At 49.9% G+C, this 17546-nt stretch overlaps 1 protein-coding gene across 4 annotated transcripts in view; it reads right to left on the reverse strand.

The window, feature by feature from the left end:
• KCNQ1 (potassium voltage-gated channel subfamily Q member 1) overlaps positions 1-17546 on the reverse strand; it is a 348762-nt gene that overhangs the window by 183704 nt on the left and 147512 nt on the right. For all 4 annotated transcript variants that reach the window (XR_012333661.1, XM_073809353.1, XM_033861432.2 and 1 more), the window contains exon 11: positions 1051-1171. Coding sequence is in view for 3 of the 4 variants with exons in the window: in XM_073809353.1 (XP_073665454.1) it covers positions 1051-1171 (121 nt within the window). In the remaining variant the exon portion in view is untranslated. The remainder of the gene's footprint in view (positions 1-1050; positions 1172-17546) is intronic.

Genomic DNA, 17546 nt, shown 5'->3' on the forward strand with positions numbered 1-17546 from the left:
ATGGTAGGCCATCCTGTCTGATCACGGTACCACCTTGAGACAGTCCAACCCTCCTCTCACTCTGGCTCCCCGACTCTGTCAGTCCTCTGGTTACAGAGCAGCCAGGAGGCCCTGCAGTTAGGGTCCCGATTCCTCAGTCATCTGCAAGGCAAAGGCCACACCTGGCCGGCAGCAAAGGCAGCCAGCCTGGGGCCTCACTCCCAGAGAGATGCACACGGTTCAGGACAACCTCGAGACCCTTACAGAGTCCGGAGGGCCGAAACACGCCTTAGTGACTCCGCAGAGAGAAGGAAAGAAGGCCAGCAAGTGACTCTCAGAAGGGCCGAGAGGGCCGCTCACACACCCCAGCACAGAAGGACTTCTCTGGGGAATCCCCAGTGGGGCAGTGGCCAGAACGGGCCCGCGTGTCCCACTGACCCCGCCACAGGCTGTCACCACTGGGTGCCCTAGCCGGGAGCACTGAGTCACGTCGGAGGGGAACCACACCATGGCCGGGCCCCAGGGATTGGCCTGGCGATACCGCGATGGTGGGGGAGGACGGGCGTGCGTCCCAGGCCAGCTGTGCCTCGGGGGCAGGCCAACTGGAAGGCGTGGAAAATCAGCCATTTCCTCCACCTGAAGGAGCCCCTGAGGACAGCAGCGGCAACTGGCAGACAGCAGTCGGCATCTGCCCCGTGGCTTTGGCCAGGGTTCCACCGGGGAAATGCGAAAAACAAAGTCGTCTCTTTTTTGGGGGGCAGGGGAGGGGGCTAGGGGAGAGAAAAACAATCTTCTCAGACGCTCAAAGCACGAAAACAAGTGGAAAATGATCAGTCTGGTTTTCCATAAGTCAAAACAAGAGGATCATGTTCCCAGGCTCAGTGGGAAATGCCCTTGCTCTCCTCCCCGCCTGGTGCCCGGGCACTGAGGCCAGCCCCTGGTGGTCGGTGGCCCCAGGTTGCTGAGGGCAGGCAGCGAGCGGTGGGCACTGAGTGAGGAGACCTGAGCCCTGGTCCAGCACTGAGCCCCACGCCCTCCTAGCTCATCACCCCTGGGTGAGCGGACACTCACTGCGACACATGGGTGATGGGCGCCAGCAGAGTCTCCCCTTCCAGGTCCAGGTCCTCGGCAAAGCTGTTGGTTCTCGTGAAATGGGCCGTGCTCACTTCCAGCAGCGTGGGGCTCTTTTTCACTGTGGGGGAAGATGCGGGACAGCACGTTAGGCTTCCATGGAAGGCTTGATGGCAGAGGGGGCCCAGGGTTGCTCAGAGCTGAGATGCTCACCCCAAGCTGCTACCCTGGCTGTGGGGCGGACCTGTGCCCCTGGAGCCTTCCCACAGACGGGTAAGATATCTACTCGCAGGGCTGGGTGAGGAGTGCAGATGGTGTATGAAGCCTCGGCACAGAGGACTGGCGGGGGGGGGGGGGTCCCGATGGCCCCCACGTGCCTGAGGCCACAGTGGTCAAGGAGCAGTTGAGAGCCGATGACACCTCCTCAGAGTGAGGACTGTGCCTGGGCTGAGCTCAGGTGTCTGGGCCTCTCCCCAGGTTCACACCAGACGTTCAGGTCAAGAATAGAACACAGCTGCCAGGGACAGGTCTGCTAAGACACTGACGCTCATCGCCACGCTGTCACTGTCACGTGGCTGCATGGCTTTCGACGCATCCGTGAAGACCCAGGGTGGTAGGGCTCCTGCTCACAGAGCGTCGCAAGCCGGGGAGGAAGGGGCAGTCGCAGAGCTCCTGGCCCCTTGCGTCCGCCACCCGCACCCTGAGGGAGGCACAGGAACCGCCCCGACGGCTGGTGTTGGCATTCAGACTCCTGGGCGCACCCACAGTGAGCAGGTGCTAGTGTTCCGGGCTGACTAAGAATAATTAGCAGTCCCCTGGTTTTCAATCTGGACCTTTTTTATTTTTCCATTTAAAGTTTTTGTTGTAAAATAACGAATCACTTGTAAAAAGGGACACAGCGCAAAGACTCACGAAGGCCTTCCTTCCCCGAGGTCATCAGCATTAACCACCAACTAGATTCCCAGCTCACCCCTCTGCTCACGAGAGCAGCTGACACCTGGAGGGACTTGCATTTATACACACGTGACGGCTCTGTTCCTGTCACTGCAATGTGCCCATCTCATTTTTCTACAGGTATTTAGACATGGATCTAAGTCTTGTTTTAGTAATTGCGTAACAGTCCGTAGCTTAGATCTACCACAATTAACTCAACCAGTCCATGTGTGACGGACATTTGGTTCCATTAGCTTTAAGCCACTACTTTAAGACGATGATGCACCCGTCCATCTTTACGAAAACCTGACATATTGAGGCAGGTGAGAGGGTGCTTCCTTGGTACGTTTAATAGGTGTGGCTGGATTGTTTTCCCAAGAAGTCGCATCAGTTAGGCTCCAGCAGCAGTGTGTGCGCACATGCCACCTTCTCCACATCCATGTCCGCACCGGCCTTTGCAGCCTTTGCTGGGCCCGTCACGTGTAGATGAAGACGGGCGTGGTGCCTTTCCTTCTATGCTGGATGCCCGTTGTGGCTCAGAGGCTATTTGGTTTTCCTCTTGTGGGATTATCTGTTCTTATCCTTTGCTCACTTCCGTTCGTCAATTTGTAGGAACTTTTTTCTATGCTAGAGATAATTAACCCTTTGCATATGAGGCACGAGTATCTTCCCCAGTCTGTCTCTGGTGCTTTTACCTTAATTATGGTGGTTTTGTCACAGAACGTTTTTTATGATTTTGAAGCGATACCTATCTTTTGCTTTTTGAAAGAGAAAGGATTCCCCACCCCAAAGTAGTACAACCATCTCCTAAATATAAACGTGTGAGTGTGTGTAAATTTTAATACATTTAGCACTTACACCTCACATTGTAGGAGATCATCAACAATCAGAAAATGAAAATGTAAAGGTATTGTATGCAGTCTTACTGAAAAAACTAAAATGAAACACAAACTATAAATTCTCTTCAAGAAGACACAGGAGAAAGTCTCTGGATTTGATACCAAAAGCTCAGTCTGTGAGCAGAAAAAAATGGAAAAACTGGACTTTATCAAAATTAAAAGCATTTGCTCCGTAAAAGACACTGCGAAGGGAATGAAAAGACAAGTCACAGACTTGGAGAAAATGTTTACATGTCACGTGTCTGGTCAAGGACTTTGATCCAGAATATGTAAGGGACTGTGGCAACTTGACAAGAAAGCTAACAGCCCCGTTTTAAAAATGGATTACTAATAAGCTCATGAAAAGATGCTCAGTTCAACCAATACCAGTAGTTGTTAGGGAAATGCCAATTAAATCCACAGTGAGCTACCACTCTACCCACGTGAGGATGACAAAAACTTCTAAATGGCATCCGTTTCGGATATTTGGTAAAGAATAAGGTTAGAGCCTTACTTTTCACTTTACATTAAGGAAAGAAAAAAAAGAAAGTGAAGCCTGACAATACCACGTGCTCATGAAGATGCAGAGCAACTAAAACGTTTACATGTTGCTGGTGAGAATGCAAAACGGTGCGGCCATGTTGGAAGAGGGTTTAGTGGTTCCTCATAAAGCTCAACATACGTTTATCTTGTGGCGCGTTGGTCCCTGTCCCGGTTATTTACCCAAGTGAACTGAAGATGTACATTCAGAGAAACCTGTACCTAAGTGTGTATCGCAGTCTTGCTTACAGCCGCCCCAACCAGGAAACAACTAAGATGCGCTTCAGCAGGTGAACGGATAAACTGTGGTACGTCCATACAACGGAATTCCATCCAGCCCTCAAAGACGGGAACTAACGGTTCACGCGTGCCACGACACAGCTGAGTCGCAAATGCATCGTGCTAAGCAGTGAAGGAAGCCAGATGCAAAAGGCTACATATTACATGATTCCATTTATAGGACATTCTGGAAAAGGCAAAACTACAGGGACATAAAACAGATCAATGGCTGCTAGCGTTTAGAGGAGGGGGAGCACTTGACTTCAAAAGAGTTGCACAATGGAATTTTTCGGGCTATGGAACTTCTCTGTATGATGTGGTGGTGGTAGGTACATGACTCCAGGCATTCGTCAAAACCCATAGAACTGTGCGTCTCCAAGAGTAAATTTTACTATACGCAACCCCCCGCTCCCCGCCAAGTAAGCCTGTTGGAGGATCCAGGATGGAAAGCATACTGTCACGAGTGAGTTCTGTATTACGAATACGTAACACAGCACTAAAAGGAGAGGGGAAGAAGGAGCTGGCCCGTGAAGTCTTGGGAAACGATCTTCTGATTGGATATGTTTAAAGCAAAAAAACCCCAAACTGTCATAAACACAGTATTCTAGTTGGTAAGTTTGTTTCTCATAGGGGTACTACAGGTACACTTGAGTTAAATAAGTAAATAATTATAGATACTGGGAGCCAGGATTCTCAATGTCAGAAAAAAAGTAACAAACAGAGTTAGGGGGTGGTGAACGAACCCTGTGGTCAGAAATATCAGTATGAACTTACATTTAGTTTAAAATAGACACAAATAAATACGGATGTACGTGCACACTTGGGTCATTCACATACATACACTTCCTAGCTCTGTCCGCTGAGAGGCCCTAGAAGCAGTGACTAACTGTGGAGCAATGAGCACCTAGTGCCCAGATCCTGGTTTCGAAATCCCATTCTGCAGTAAAAGGAACCAGGGCTCTCTGATAGAATGGTGATTCTAGGGCTAGGGCAGGGGAAATATAAGATAAGCCTGAAGTATTGTCTAGTGTTAGAAAGGAAAGAAATGCTCAAAAATAAATTAATGAGAAGGATGAGGGCATATCAAATGGACACAGGAACTAACCCAAAAGAACTCTCAATCCAGTGACCAAAGCTAGAACAATTTGAGCAACAAAATAAATAACATTAAAAATATTATACAGAATCCTATCAAACATTTCGAGAAGAGCTGACACCCATCCTTCTCAAACTCTTCCAAAATATAGCAGAGGGAGGAACACTCCCAAACTCATTCTACTCATTCTCATTCTATGAGGCCACCATCACCCTGATACCAAAACCAGACAAAGATGTCACAGAAAAAACTACAGGCCAATATCACTGGTGAACATAGATGCAAAAATCCTCAACAAAATACTAGCAAACAGAATCCAACAGCACATTAAAAGGACCATACACCATGATCAAGTAGGGTTTATCCCAGGAATGCAAGGATTCTTCAATATATGCAAATCAATCAATGTGATACACCATATTAACAAATTGAAGGAGAAAAACCATAGGATCGTCTCAACAGATGAAAAAGCTTTCGACAAAATTCAACACCCATTTATGGCAAAAAACCCTCCAGAAAGTAGGCACAGAGGGAACTTTCCTCAACATAAAAAAGGCCATATATGACAATCCCACAGCCAACATCATTCTCGGTGGTGAAAAACTGAAACCATTTCCTCTAAGATCAGGAACAAGACAAGGTTGCCCACTCTCACCACTATTATTCAACATAGTTTTGGAAGTTTTAGCCACAGTAATCAGAGAAGAAACAGAAATAAAAGGAATCCAAGTCGGAAAAGAAGTAAAATTGTCACTGTTTGCAGATGACATGATACTATACATAGAGAATCCTAAAGATGCCACCAGAAAACTACTAGACCTAGTCAATGAAGCTGGTCAAGTAGCAGGATACAAAATTAATGCACAGAAATCTCTTGCATTCCTATACACTAATGATGGAAAATCTGAAAGAGAAATTAAGGAAGCACTCCCATTTGCCACTGCAACAAAAAGAATAAAATACCTAGGAATAAACCTACCAAGGAGACAAAAGACCTCTATGCAGAAAACTGTAAGACACTGATGAAAGAAATTAAAGATGATACAAACAGATGGAGAGCTATACCATGTTCTTGGATTGGAAGACTCAACATTGTGAAAATGACTATACTACCCAAAGCAATCTACAGATTCAATGCAATCCCTATCAAACTACCAATGGCATTTTCCACAGAACTAGAACAAAAAATTTCACAATTTGTATGGAAACACAAAATACCCCAAATAGCCAAAGCAATCTTGAGAAAGGAAAACAGAGCTGGAGGAATCAGGCGCCCTGACTTCAGACTATACTACAAAGCTACAGTAATCAAGACAGTATGGTACTGGCACAAAAACAGAAATACAGATCAATGGAACAGGATAGAAAGCCCAGAGATAAACCCATGCACCTACGGTCACCTTGTTTTTGATAAAGGAGGCAAGAATGTACAATGGAGAAAAGACAGCCTCTTCAGTAAGTGGTGCTGGGAAAACTGGACAGCTACATGTAAAAGAATGAAATTAGAACACTCCCTAACACCATACACAAAAGTAAACTGAAAATGGATTAAAGACCTAGATGTAAGGCCAGACACTATAAAATTCTTAGAGGAAAACATAGGAAGAACACTCTATGACATAAATCACAGGAAGATCCTTTTTGACCCACCTCCTGGAGAAATGGAAATAAAAACAAAAATAAGTGGGACCTAATGAAACTTAAAAGCTTTTGCACAGCAAAGGAAACCACAAACAAGACGAAAAGACAACCCTCAGAATGGGAGAAAATATTTGCAAACAAAGCAACTGACAAAGAATTAATCTCCAAAATATACAAGCAGCTCATGCAGCTCAATAACAAAAAAACAAACAACCCAATCCAAAATGGGCAGAAGACCTAAATAGACATTTCCCCAAAGAAGATATACAGATTGCCAACAAACACATGAAAGGATGCTCAACATCACTAATCATTAGAGAAATGCAAATGAAAACTACAATGAGGTATCACCTCACCCCAGTCAGAATGGCCATCATCAAAAAATCTACAAACGGTAAGTGCTGGAGAGGGTGTGGAGAAAAGGGAACCCTCTTGCACTGTTGGTGGGAATGTAAATTGATACAGCCACTATGGAGAACAGTATGGAGGTTCCTTAAAAAACTAAAAACAGAACCACCATATGACCCCGCAATCCCACTCCTGGGCATATACCCTGAGAAAACCACAATTCAAAAAGAGTCATGTACCACAACGTTCACTGCAGCTCTATTTGCAATAGCCAGGGCATGGAAGCAATGTAAGTGTCCATCAACAGATGAATGGATAAAGAAGATGTGGCACATATATACAATGGAACATTACGCAGCCATAAAAAGAAACGAAATTGAGCTATTTGTAGTGTGGTGGATGGACCTAGAGACTGTCATACAGAGTGAAGTAAGTCAGAAAGAGAAAAACAAATACCGTATGCTAACACATATATATGGAATCTAAAAAAAAAAAAAAAGGTTCTGAAGAACCTAGGGGCAGGACAGGAACAAAGACGCAGACATAGAGAATGGACTTGAGGACACGGGGAGGGGGAAGGGTAAGCTGGGACGCAGTGAGAGAGTGGCATGGACATGTATACACTACCAAACGTAAAACAGGTGGCTAGTGGGAAGCAGCCACATAGCACAGGGAGATCAGCTCGGTGCTTTGTGTCCACCTGGAGGGGTGGGATAGGGAGTGTGGGAGGGAGAGGCAAGAGGGAGGGGATATGGGGATATATGTGTATGTTTAGCTGATTCACTTTGTTATTACAGCAGAACCTAACACACCACTGTGAAGCTATTATGCTCCAAAGAAGATGTTATAAGAAAAAGACTTCAACAGGAAAAGAAAAAAAATATTATACAAAATAATAGTATTAGATTATAGCTCAAAAAAATAAATATTCCTGAGTCCATACCAATATAAATCACCAGATAATTGGAAGAGAGGGATAAATCTTCCTTATAGAAGAATTCCAGATAATAAATGCAGAAAGACTGAGGGAAAAAACCACCATTAGAACACCACAGTGATATTTGCTACAGGCAAGATCCAGGGACGAACGCTAAAATTAGTAGGTGAAACTTTAAGGAGAAACTTCAAAGTATCTCCTCTCAAATATTTATTCATTGCCGTGGTGGTTTTAACATATGTTCACCAACGCTTTGATATTCTCTCATGCGGGAGGTAGACCGTAACTCCCCTCTCCTTGGGCGTGGGCAGGACTTGGTGACCCCCTTTCTCATGACTAGACTGGAAAGGGAAAAATACTAAATAAGGCTGGCTGACACCACCTTAACCAAGTGGGTCAAGGTTAACACTACCAGTGACAAACCATGTTGATGTCATGTACCCTGATATGGTGCAATGAGAAAAGCACCTCACTTCTGTGGCATTCTTCCCCCCAAACCCGTAACACCAGTCTAATCCTGAGAAAATAGTGACAAACCCAAACCGAGGGACACTGACACCTGACTAGTATTCCTCAAAAGTGTCAAGGTCGGGGCTTCCCTGGTGGCGCAGTGCTTGGGAGTCCGCCTGCCGATGCAGGGGACACGGGTTCGTGCCCCGGTCCGGGAAGATCCCACGTGCCGCGGAGCGGCTGTGCCCGTGAGCCATGGCCGCTGAGCCTGCGCGTCCGGAGCCTGTGCTCCGCAACGGGAGAGGCCACAACAGTGAGAGGCCCGGGTACCATAAAAAAAGTGTCAAGGTCATGAGGAACAAGGAGGGACCAAGATTTGCCTTCATGGATCAGAGGAGACTAAGCAGACCTGACTAAATGCAATGATGGATCCTGGGACAGAAAAAGGACATTAGTAGTTAAACTGGGAAAGTCCAGATAAATTAGCTAAACTGTAGCTTAACTACTAGTGCTGCCGAGTGTTCATTTCTTGGTGTTGCTAACTGTACCATGGTTTTATAAGATGCTAACATTAGGGGAAGCTGGTGAGAGTACAAAAAAAGCTGTACTATTTTTGTCTCTTCTGTAAAAAGAAAAAAAAAAAAAGCCTGTACACAGGAGTACAAAAAATGTTTAGTACATAATTAAGGACATACAAGAACTCTAAGGAGAAATTATAAGACCTTAACAAGCAACATTCAAGAAGACATAAATAATGGAGAAATAGCTTTTGTTCCATTGACTAGAAAACTCAATAGTGAAAAGATTCTCCCCAAATCTTAATAAAAATCCCACGGTTTCTGTGTTGGAACCTTGGCAAGCTGATTCTAAAATTGCTCTGGAAGTGCAAAAAGCCAAGAATCAACAAAATTCTTGAACAGCAACAAGGTAGGAGAACTTGCTCTACCAGACATCGGTACCTCTTACAAAGTAGCAGTCATTACGGTGGTGTGGCGCTAGTGCAGAAAGAGACAAACAGCCCAAGGGGACAGGGTTGACGGTCCAGAAACAGCCCCCACACATCTGGACGCTTGCTGTGTATAAGAGGTGGCCCGCACATAGTGGGAGGAGGAAGTTCAGGGAGAGCTGGCTGTCCACGTGGGAAGAAGGTTGACTTGGACCCTTACCTCACACCATACATCAACATTTCATTCTTGGCATTCCAGGCAACTGAAGGCTAATGGAGAGAAGTAAAACTATAAAGACTTTCTGACTGAAGCTAAAAGAATATATTCATGACCTCGGGGTTCGGAAGGATTTTCTAAAATGTAAGCAGTAACCGTAAAGGAAAAGACTGATTAATTTAACTCCATTAAAACGGAGTCCTGATCATCACACAACACATCTAAGAGTAAAAAGGCAACCACAGAAGAAGAGTACCCACAAAATGTAAAGAATTCCTGCAAATCAATAAGACCGATGTTAGCAACTTAATGCAAAAGGGGGCAACAGACAGACGAGCACATCGCAGGAGAGGACTCCAAGTGGCTGACGAACATGTGGAAAGGTGTTGTCCCTGACTAGCAATCAGAGAGATGTAAATAGACTCAGGGAGCTCGCAGCCCATGGGGGCGAGGGCCGACTTCCAGCAGGAAACCGCACAGACATTACTTAGTCACACCCTGGAGAAGGGCTCCGAGGGAAGGGCTGTTTGCCCGTGACATTCTCGGAGAGCACAGGAAAGTGACGGGTAAGTCTTGAAGAATGCGTGTGCATTCAAAGGCTCTCAGGTCTGGGACCTGGCGGGAACGTTTACAGCCCCCGTTTTAGAGACTCGGGGCTGAGATTCAAGTACCCTGGGTTATATTATTCAGTCGTCAAGTGACAGAGCTAGACCTTCATCCAGGACTCGAATGTTCTTTCAAAAAAAAAAAAAGGGAAGGAAAAACGAGCACAAATACATATTTCTACGTCTGCATCACTTGTATACAGAAGGAAGGAACAGCAGAGCAGTGGCTGGAAAGTGGGACTGCTTTCCAAACATCCGAGATGACAGGGGTGAGCCACCTGACCCCTGACAAAGGCCCAGCCCTGGTGTTTTAGGAAATTAAAGTGTGCACATCAGTTGGCTGCTGGGAGCGGGTGGGGCCTGCACCTGCCAGAGAAGAATGTGTGATGTTTGGTTTCGTCCTGAGAACAGCACAGAGGGTCCCCGCAGCGAGGGGCAAAGGCAGGGGCTCCACAGGTTGGTTCCTCCAAGTCAACAGGAACGGCACTGCTCTGCCCAGCTTCTGTGTCAGAGACTGGGGGCTATATGCCTCCCCCACCGCAGGCAGGCAGCAGTCAAGGCTGCAGACCCTCCCCGTCACCCGGCTGCAGTCACAGCCTGGTCAGGCCCCTCCCTGCAAGAAGGTACAGGGGGTGTGGCAGGGGCTGGGGCGGGGGGTAGATGTGAATCCTTGGCAGACACAGTGGCACGCTGCCCCTTCAGGCAAAGCTCTGTGCTAAGTGCTGTGTCCCAAGAGACCTGGCTTGTCATCCCCAACTTCAAGGAGACTGAGATGGGCGTTTTACAAAGATGCGCAAAAACCCACGGCCCTGGCCTCGCAAGTGCAGAGCGGGCCGAGCCCGTGGTGGACTCATCGGGGCAACTCATCTGGACACCAGGCCCCGAGGAGGGCACCGGAGCTACGCTAGGTGAGCCATCTGGAGTGCCAGGCCTTGGGAAAAAGAGCACTGCGTCCTGGCGACAACGAAGGCACACTTTCCTAAGACAATCCCAGTTGTCAATGCTTTAATTCCTTGGCTGCCTTTGCCTTGTCAAGGCCAGAATCTGGGCCTAAGTTTTCAGGGCAGAACAAAACAATTTTGTTTTCTAGGAAAATGGGAGGTCTGGGATGGCGAACGCGGCCTCTGGCGTGGCGACTACCACAGCTGGAGACGTCGGCTGCCAAGGCTCACCCTCTCTCCAGAGAACAGGAACCAAACAGCGCAGCGTTTTTCCTTCCAGCCAGTGGCCCTGCTTAACAGGGTGATTTGAAAATATGGGCACAGAAAAAAGACTGGAAGGAAACTGATCGAAATATTAACCGTTCGTCTTTAAGTGAAGAGACTGGATGATTTCCATCTCCTTCCCTATTGCGTTCTATCTCGGACGGTACTTTCTCAGGTCAGGAAACGGTGTTTTGTGGAAGTCTCCCACATCTGGGCCTTGCCCCGGCCCACGGCCCTGCACGTCTCGTCCTGGAGGGACGTCAGAGTACGTCGGAGCACCCTCTGTCCTTCCACCTGGCCTGGAACCGCCCGCGTGCCTGAACAGAGCCCTCTCCGACCACGAACGTCCCCAAAACCTGCTCCCAGGAGCACCTGGTCTCACTTCTTTCGACTCTCCGTCGAGCCCCTGCCCCCTGCCTATTCCAGCAAGTCCAGCTTATCCCCAACACTGGGACACACTTGGCTTCCACGAGATGCATGAAGGGAATTCCCATTTCCCCATCTGCTGCTTCAGTCATGACCTCATTTCGTTGTCACAGCAGCTCTGTGGGATGGCAGCTTTGATTCCCATCTCTAGACAAGCAAACAGGTTAAAAAGGCTAAAAACTCACGCTCTGGGTCACACAGACTAGGCCGGGACTTCAGCACCAAGTCAAACTTGCTGTAAGGCCCCAGCCCCTCCCCACTGCCCTCTGCCCCCAGGAGAGTCCCCTCTGGTGTCCGGGTCTTCACCTAGCCCTCCCGCTGGTGACTGATGAAAATCCTGCCTGATCTCCCAGGTGTAACCCTGGGAGAGCTTCACAAAGCTTCCCAAGGCTCTAGAGACCGTCCCCTCCTCCGGCTGGGTGCAGGGCTATGTGTGCCCGGACCGCAGGTCCGTGCATGTTCCCTGGCACGGGGACCTCGCCTTCCACCTCCCCCGTATCCCTCCGGGGCCTGGCACAGGCGTGTTCCCCAAGCCAGCTCTCTCCACAGGGATGAACAGAAGCTGCCCCTGTCCTTCCCAAGTCAAAGCCCCTTCCCACCCACCCGCCTGGCCCCCACCCCCCAAATCCACCCCCTCTTGGCGGATTTGCCAAAGCCCTGCAGATCCTGCACTGTGAACGAGAACCCCCTCCCCAGGGCATCCGGACAGCTGCAGCCAGACCCTGCGTGACATTGCTGAGCCTCGGCCCCAGGCCCGTGGCAGCTGCCCATGCCCGGCTCACAGACCGCGAGCCAGCACCGCCGCGTCGCCACCTGTGTCTCCACTCAGAGGCGAGAAGTAAGGGACACGGACAGAAAGTGTAAAAGCCATTCCCACGACAGCTGCCAGGAACGGGGCGAAGAGGGGAGTGAAAACGCACATGCACAGCCGGCACCGGTTCCGCTCAGGGAAATACCTTGCTCGAGTGGACACCTGTTGTTTGTGTCTCTCCAGCAGCGAGGCCTGGCCTCTGGGAACAGCTTCTCGAATCTTCCTTGGGGGGCTGCTCTTTCCCTCCTCCCAAGGCTGCAGGATTCAGGTACTCGCTGGCCATCCCCAGAGAGGGCCTGTGGCCCAGGCCTTGGCCTGCAGAGGCACAAAGGCAGGGCTGAGGGTGGCTGATCGCCCTGCTGGGACCCATGAGAGCCTGGCCCCAGACGCTGGCACATACGATGGGGAAAGAGGTGGCCTCTTTCTGCTGGGTTTGCTAAGCTGGTGGCCATCTTGCCCCCTTCAGAAAGTGGCTGCCTGAGGACACAGCCGTCCCAGGGGGCAATGGGGAGAGGGAGGGGGAGAGGAGAGGGAACAAGGCGGGTGGGCGGAGAGCACAAAAGGGGGAGAGTGAGAGCAGCAAACGGGATCATCGCAGCCCCGGGGTCCAGCTGTGTCTGAAACAGCTGGGTCCAGTCCTGTGAGCCAAAAAATGTCCCTTTTGTGCTTCAGCTCGATTGAGTTGGGGTTCCATCATTTGTTACCAAGAGAATCTTCGAGAATGCGTGTGACAAACTTGGGGGTGAGGCGTGAGCCCCAGGGGATGGGTCTGGGGAGTCAGAGTCACACGAGAGCTAAGTTACTCACACGTCCCGCACGGTGCCTTGGGGGGTACGGGACAAAAGCTGGTGGGAGGAAGCTACCTCTGTAACGGCCCAGGGAGCTCTCAGAAAGCGGCTCCCTAAAGCTGGAGGCTGGCTCTCTACTGCTGTGGCGCTGCTGTAAGGTTGCCGAAAGCAAACTGTGGAACGTGCTGGGTCTCACGTCCACTCAAGGGCACGCAGCGTGGGTTGGACACGAGCACGACGGTGATGTGGGCAGAGTCAAAGGTGACCCCGGGAATCCTGACCCACCCTGGGGAGGACGCCGGGCTTCCTGCGCTCCCAGGGGTGAGGGCACCGGGGACCCTTGCCCCCAGCGCTGCCCCTCACCACAGGGCTCGCAGGCCTCGGCACACACAAATCTGAGAGGGAACGGAAATGGTTCTGCGGGACCAAGGGCGGGGTCCAAAGAGCGGGGGCGCTGAGGGAGACAGGCAGCAACCGAGCCAGGACAGGGTCAACCCCGAGTGAGTACAGGAAACGGAAGGGGAGCCACGCAGCCACCCACACGACTCGGTCGACCCTCCGGGGTCTCCATGCTCCGGGAAGTCACCGTCCAGGTTTCCTAAGACACAGTTCCAGGGGACGGTTCCCGGCAGCTAGAGCAGCCCCGGGAAACGTTAATATACAATGGAATCTGGGTTAAGCAGTGTCTTCTCCAAGAGTTGAGCTCACAGGACATTCCCAAGAAACCTCTGGAGAGGTGGGGAGGAAAGTTTCTGGAGGTCTTTGGATGAAGAAAACAAAAAAAAATGGCCTTGATTTTCAAGGCGAAATTACAGAGGAAGAAAAAAATGTTTTTAATCTAATTAAGAGCGATCTTTTCACCTTCATCACAACACCGCGGAAATGTGCCAGTTCTTAACTTCACACAATAATCAAAGCAATTAGTGAGGGAGAAGCCTTGGAAACCGGTGCAGATGTTCTCAGAATGTTTAATGGGGAAATGAGTTGCAGGCCTCGTTCTCAGTATCCGGCTCCAGGCCCTGGCTACCAAATCCAGACATCTGCTTGGGCCCCACCCCCAGGCCCCGAGGGCGCGGGCTTGAGAAACACAGGTCCCTTCCCAGGCCGCCTCCCAGCCAGGCCAGATCCGGGGCCGAGAGGCTCCCCATGGCTCCCCAAGCCGGAGCCTGGACACAGTCAGAGCCACCCCAGAGCTGGGGGCGGGGGGAGGCTTAACATCAAAATTATGTTAACAACTGATGTCAAAAATAATCAGCTCAGCCTGGCTCCCCCACCCGGTCCCTGCTGGCTGCAGGAGCACACCGGGAGGCAAGGAGAGGGCAAGGGGCCCTGCGGGGGACTCTCAGCTCTGACACCACCCCCACCGAGTTTGCGCAAACACCACTTCAGGAAGAGGCATGGTGGCCTCTGTCTGGTGTGGCCCCGGAGTCCCCGTTCCAATGCCGCTGGCCTCCTAGTGGGTCGAACATGAGGAAATTTCCAATAATCAGAAAAAACGTGGAGAAACGAGGACGGCGCCTACTGAGGAAGCAGCCTTTTGCAGACAGCAGAGGGCCACATGGCTGGTGTTAACTGGCTGTGGGAGACCCGAGACCCCAGCTGGGTCAGACAGCTTAGCGAATCTCGGAGACCCCGCCGTATGGCAGGCATCAGGGACACAGAGGTAAAGAACACATGATCCCTGTTCTCGAGGACACACAGGCAGCACGGGGGCCCCACCCGTGTACCCTCAGCGCTCACGTTCCACAAGCACCAAAGGCTTCTCAACGCAATCCCGCCAGATGCTTTCCCCAGCGCTATCTCTGACCTCGGGGGCCTGCTGAGCCACACACAGGGCAGGCCAGAAGTGACGCAGAACGAACCCCCTGAGAGGTGGCTCTCGGCAGTGAGAGATAAACACCCTAAGCTCCTTGAGCAGCTGGTGGAGCAACTCTGAGGAGTGTTCCCTGCAGCTTCCCAGCTGCCCACCATAGAGCTCTGCCTCAACGAGCGCCTTGCAACACGGATTCCCAGGGTGGGCTCGAGACCCAGGGAAACTGACCCACGACTGCGCGACGGGAAGCCGCTGGCGCGCTTTCAGTAGGAGAGCAGCAAGGTCTCCTCTAAAGAACTCCCTTGGGCTGCCGTGTGGAGAACGGAGGAGAGAAGGCAGGAGCGGAAGCAGATCGGTGAGGAGGGGAGGGGAACGGCCCAGGCAGAGAAGTGGAAGCAGCTCTGACCAGGGAGGTGGCCGCAGAGAAGGCAAGGGGCGGGCAAAGCCCAGAAAGTTGGCAAGGGCTGCCGACGGGTTAGACACAGGCGCTGAGGAAAAGGCGTCGTTTGAAAAGGTTTCCAGGCAGTTTAGGGAACCACAGCATGTCGCTCCCCTTCCCTCTGGCTCCGAGTCTCCATACCTGTCCGCCCCCCGCAAAGCACAAAACCAACAAGGAGCGCAAATAAGGCCACACGCGACCCACGCCTTTGGCAGCGGAGCACGTGGCCTTCGAAGCACCTGTGAATGGAGAACTGAACCAAAGTCCAACGGCGCCACGGCCACCCGCCCATCACGGCGAGACTCCAAAGTCAGGACATGAGGCTTAAATGCCCAGTCCAAACACATTAGGGAAGCGAGTGGCCTCAGCAGAAAGAGAGGAGCAGGTGCCTCTGAGGAGCCTTCCCTTCCCAGAAACGCTGAGAAATGAAGTAAATCTGTCAGCGTCAACCCTGTCAGGACTCTAGAAAGCAGTCAGGAGTTTACGGCACCCAAGTGGACGCCCAGCGTGAAACAGGCAATTGAAAAGCGACAGGAAAGCTCTGTGGCATTTTTCCTTGTCTTTGCAGCACCCCGTCCTCCACTCACTAGCAGTCCTGGAGATGGCTGCCCACACGCCCAGTATGGGACCCCGATCCCCGGTTCTGGCGGGAGCAGAGCAGATCTTATGCTCAAACAATGTGTCTGTTTTGTATTGTCTGGAGGCTGCCTGAAGGTGATTGCCCTTGTTTCCTCTACAAGGGAACTCTCAGATGACAACGGTGGACATTCCTTGAAAACACTGTAAGGGAGTCAAGCCAATCACAGCCACCTGGGGAAAAGATTACAGTTCAGGCGGACAATAGAGCACTGAAAGCCTGGGAGGAAGAGCTGGGGAAAGAGCATCTGAGAAACCAGGCCGTTCTAAGACACCCGTGTAACGCTGAAAACTTGAGAAAGTCAGGAGCATGCCCAGGGCAGGATGCATGCTCAGAAAAGTCCTGAGAACACACTAAGCTTTCACTTCTGACTGATCTCTGTGCCCACCTCCAACAGGAAGTGAAGGCGGAGGCAGAGTTGTAAACAGCCTGGCCAAATCTTGAAGGATTGCCCCAGCACGTAGCTAAAGTGCAAAGGCTGGGAGAGTTCTTTCACTTTTTTCCTTCCTCTCCCTCTCTCGGACTCCTGGCACTCAAGGAAGTCTCTGTCAAAACAACAGCTGAACACAAGCGGAACAGTGGCTTTAGAAACCACACATGGCAAAGAATACAGATGTCAAAAAAATAGAAGTCACTAAACAGTTACAGCTCATAGCAAGGGAGAGAAAATCCCGAGAAGGGGAAAGAATCTACTGGCTAGAGTTACTATAGATAATATCCAAAATAGCCAGTTTTCAACCAAAAATGATGAAATTGTGAAGAAACAAGAAAGTATGGCTCATTCACAGAAGAAATGAACAGAAACCATCTCTGAGGAAGTACAGACACTGAGCTTACTAGATAAAGAGTTTAAATCAACTTTCTTAAATATGTTCAAAGGACTGAAGGAACTCATAGACAAAGAACTAAAGGAATGATGTATGAATGAACAGAGAATGTCAATAAAGAGAGAAATTATAAAAAGGAATTAAATTCTGGAAAAGTATAACAATTGATGTGAAACACTCACTAGAGGGTTTCATTAGCATATTTGAGCTGAAGAAAAATCAGGGAGCTTGAAGACAGGTCGATCTGTATTATCCAGTCTGAGGAGCGGAAGGAAAAATGAACAGATCCTCTGGGACATATCATCAAGCATGACAACACATCCATAATGGGAATCCCGGAAGGAGAGGTGAGACAGGAAGGGGCAGGAAGAGTATTTGAAGAAATCATAGCTGACTTCTCAAATTCGATGGAAGACATGAATCTAAACCTCCAAGAAGCTCAGTGAATTCCAAGAAACAAATCATAATCGAACTGTTGAAAGATAACGACAGAACTGTGACAGGAGTGAGAGAAGTGCGTCATCACACACAGGGGCAGTCAGTAAAATTAACAGCAGATTTCTCACTAGAAAGCACGGAGGCCAGAAGGGAATGGGATAAAATTTTTAAAGTGTTTAAAGAAGAAGACAAATATCAAAAACTGAGTTAAGAATTTTTTTTCTTGATGTGGACCATTTTTA

Source organism: Tursiops truncatus, chromosome 8, assembly GCF_011762595.2.
Source record: "Tursiops truncatus isolate mTurTru1 chromosome 8, mTurTru1.mat.Y, whole genome shotgun sequence".
In the NCBI taxonomy this organism is placed as follows: Eukaryota; Metazoa; Chordata; class Mammalia; order Artiodactyla; family Delphinidae; genus Tursiops; species Tursiops truncatus.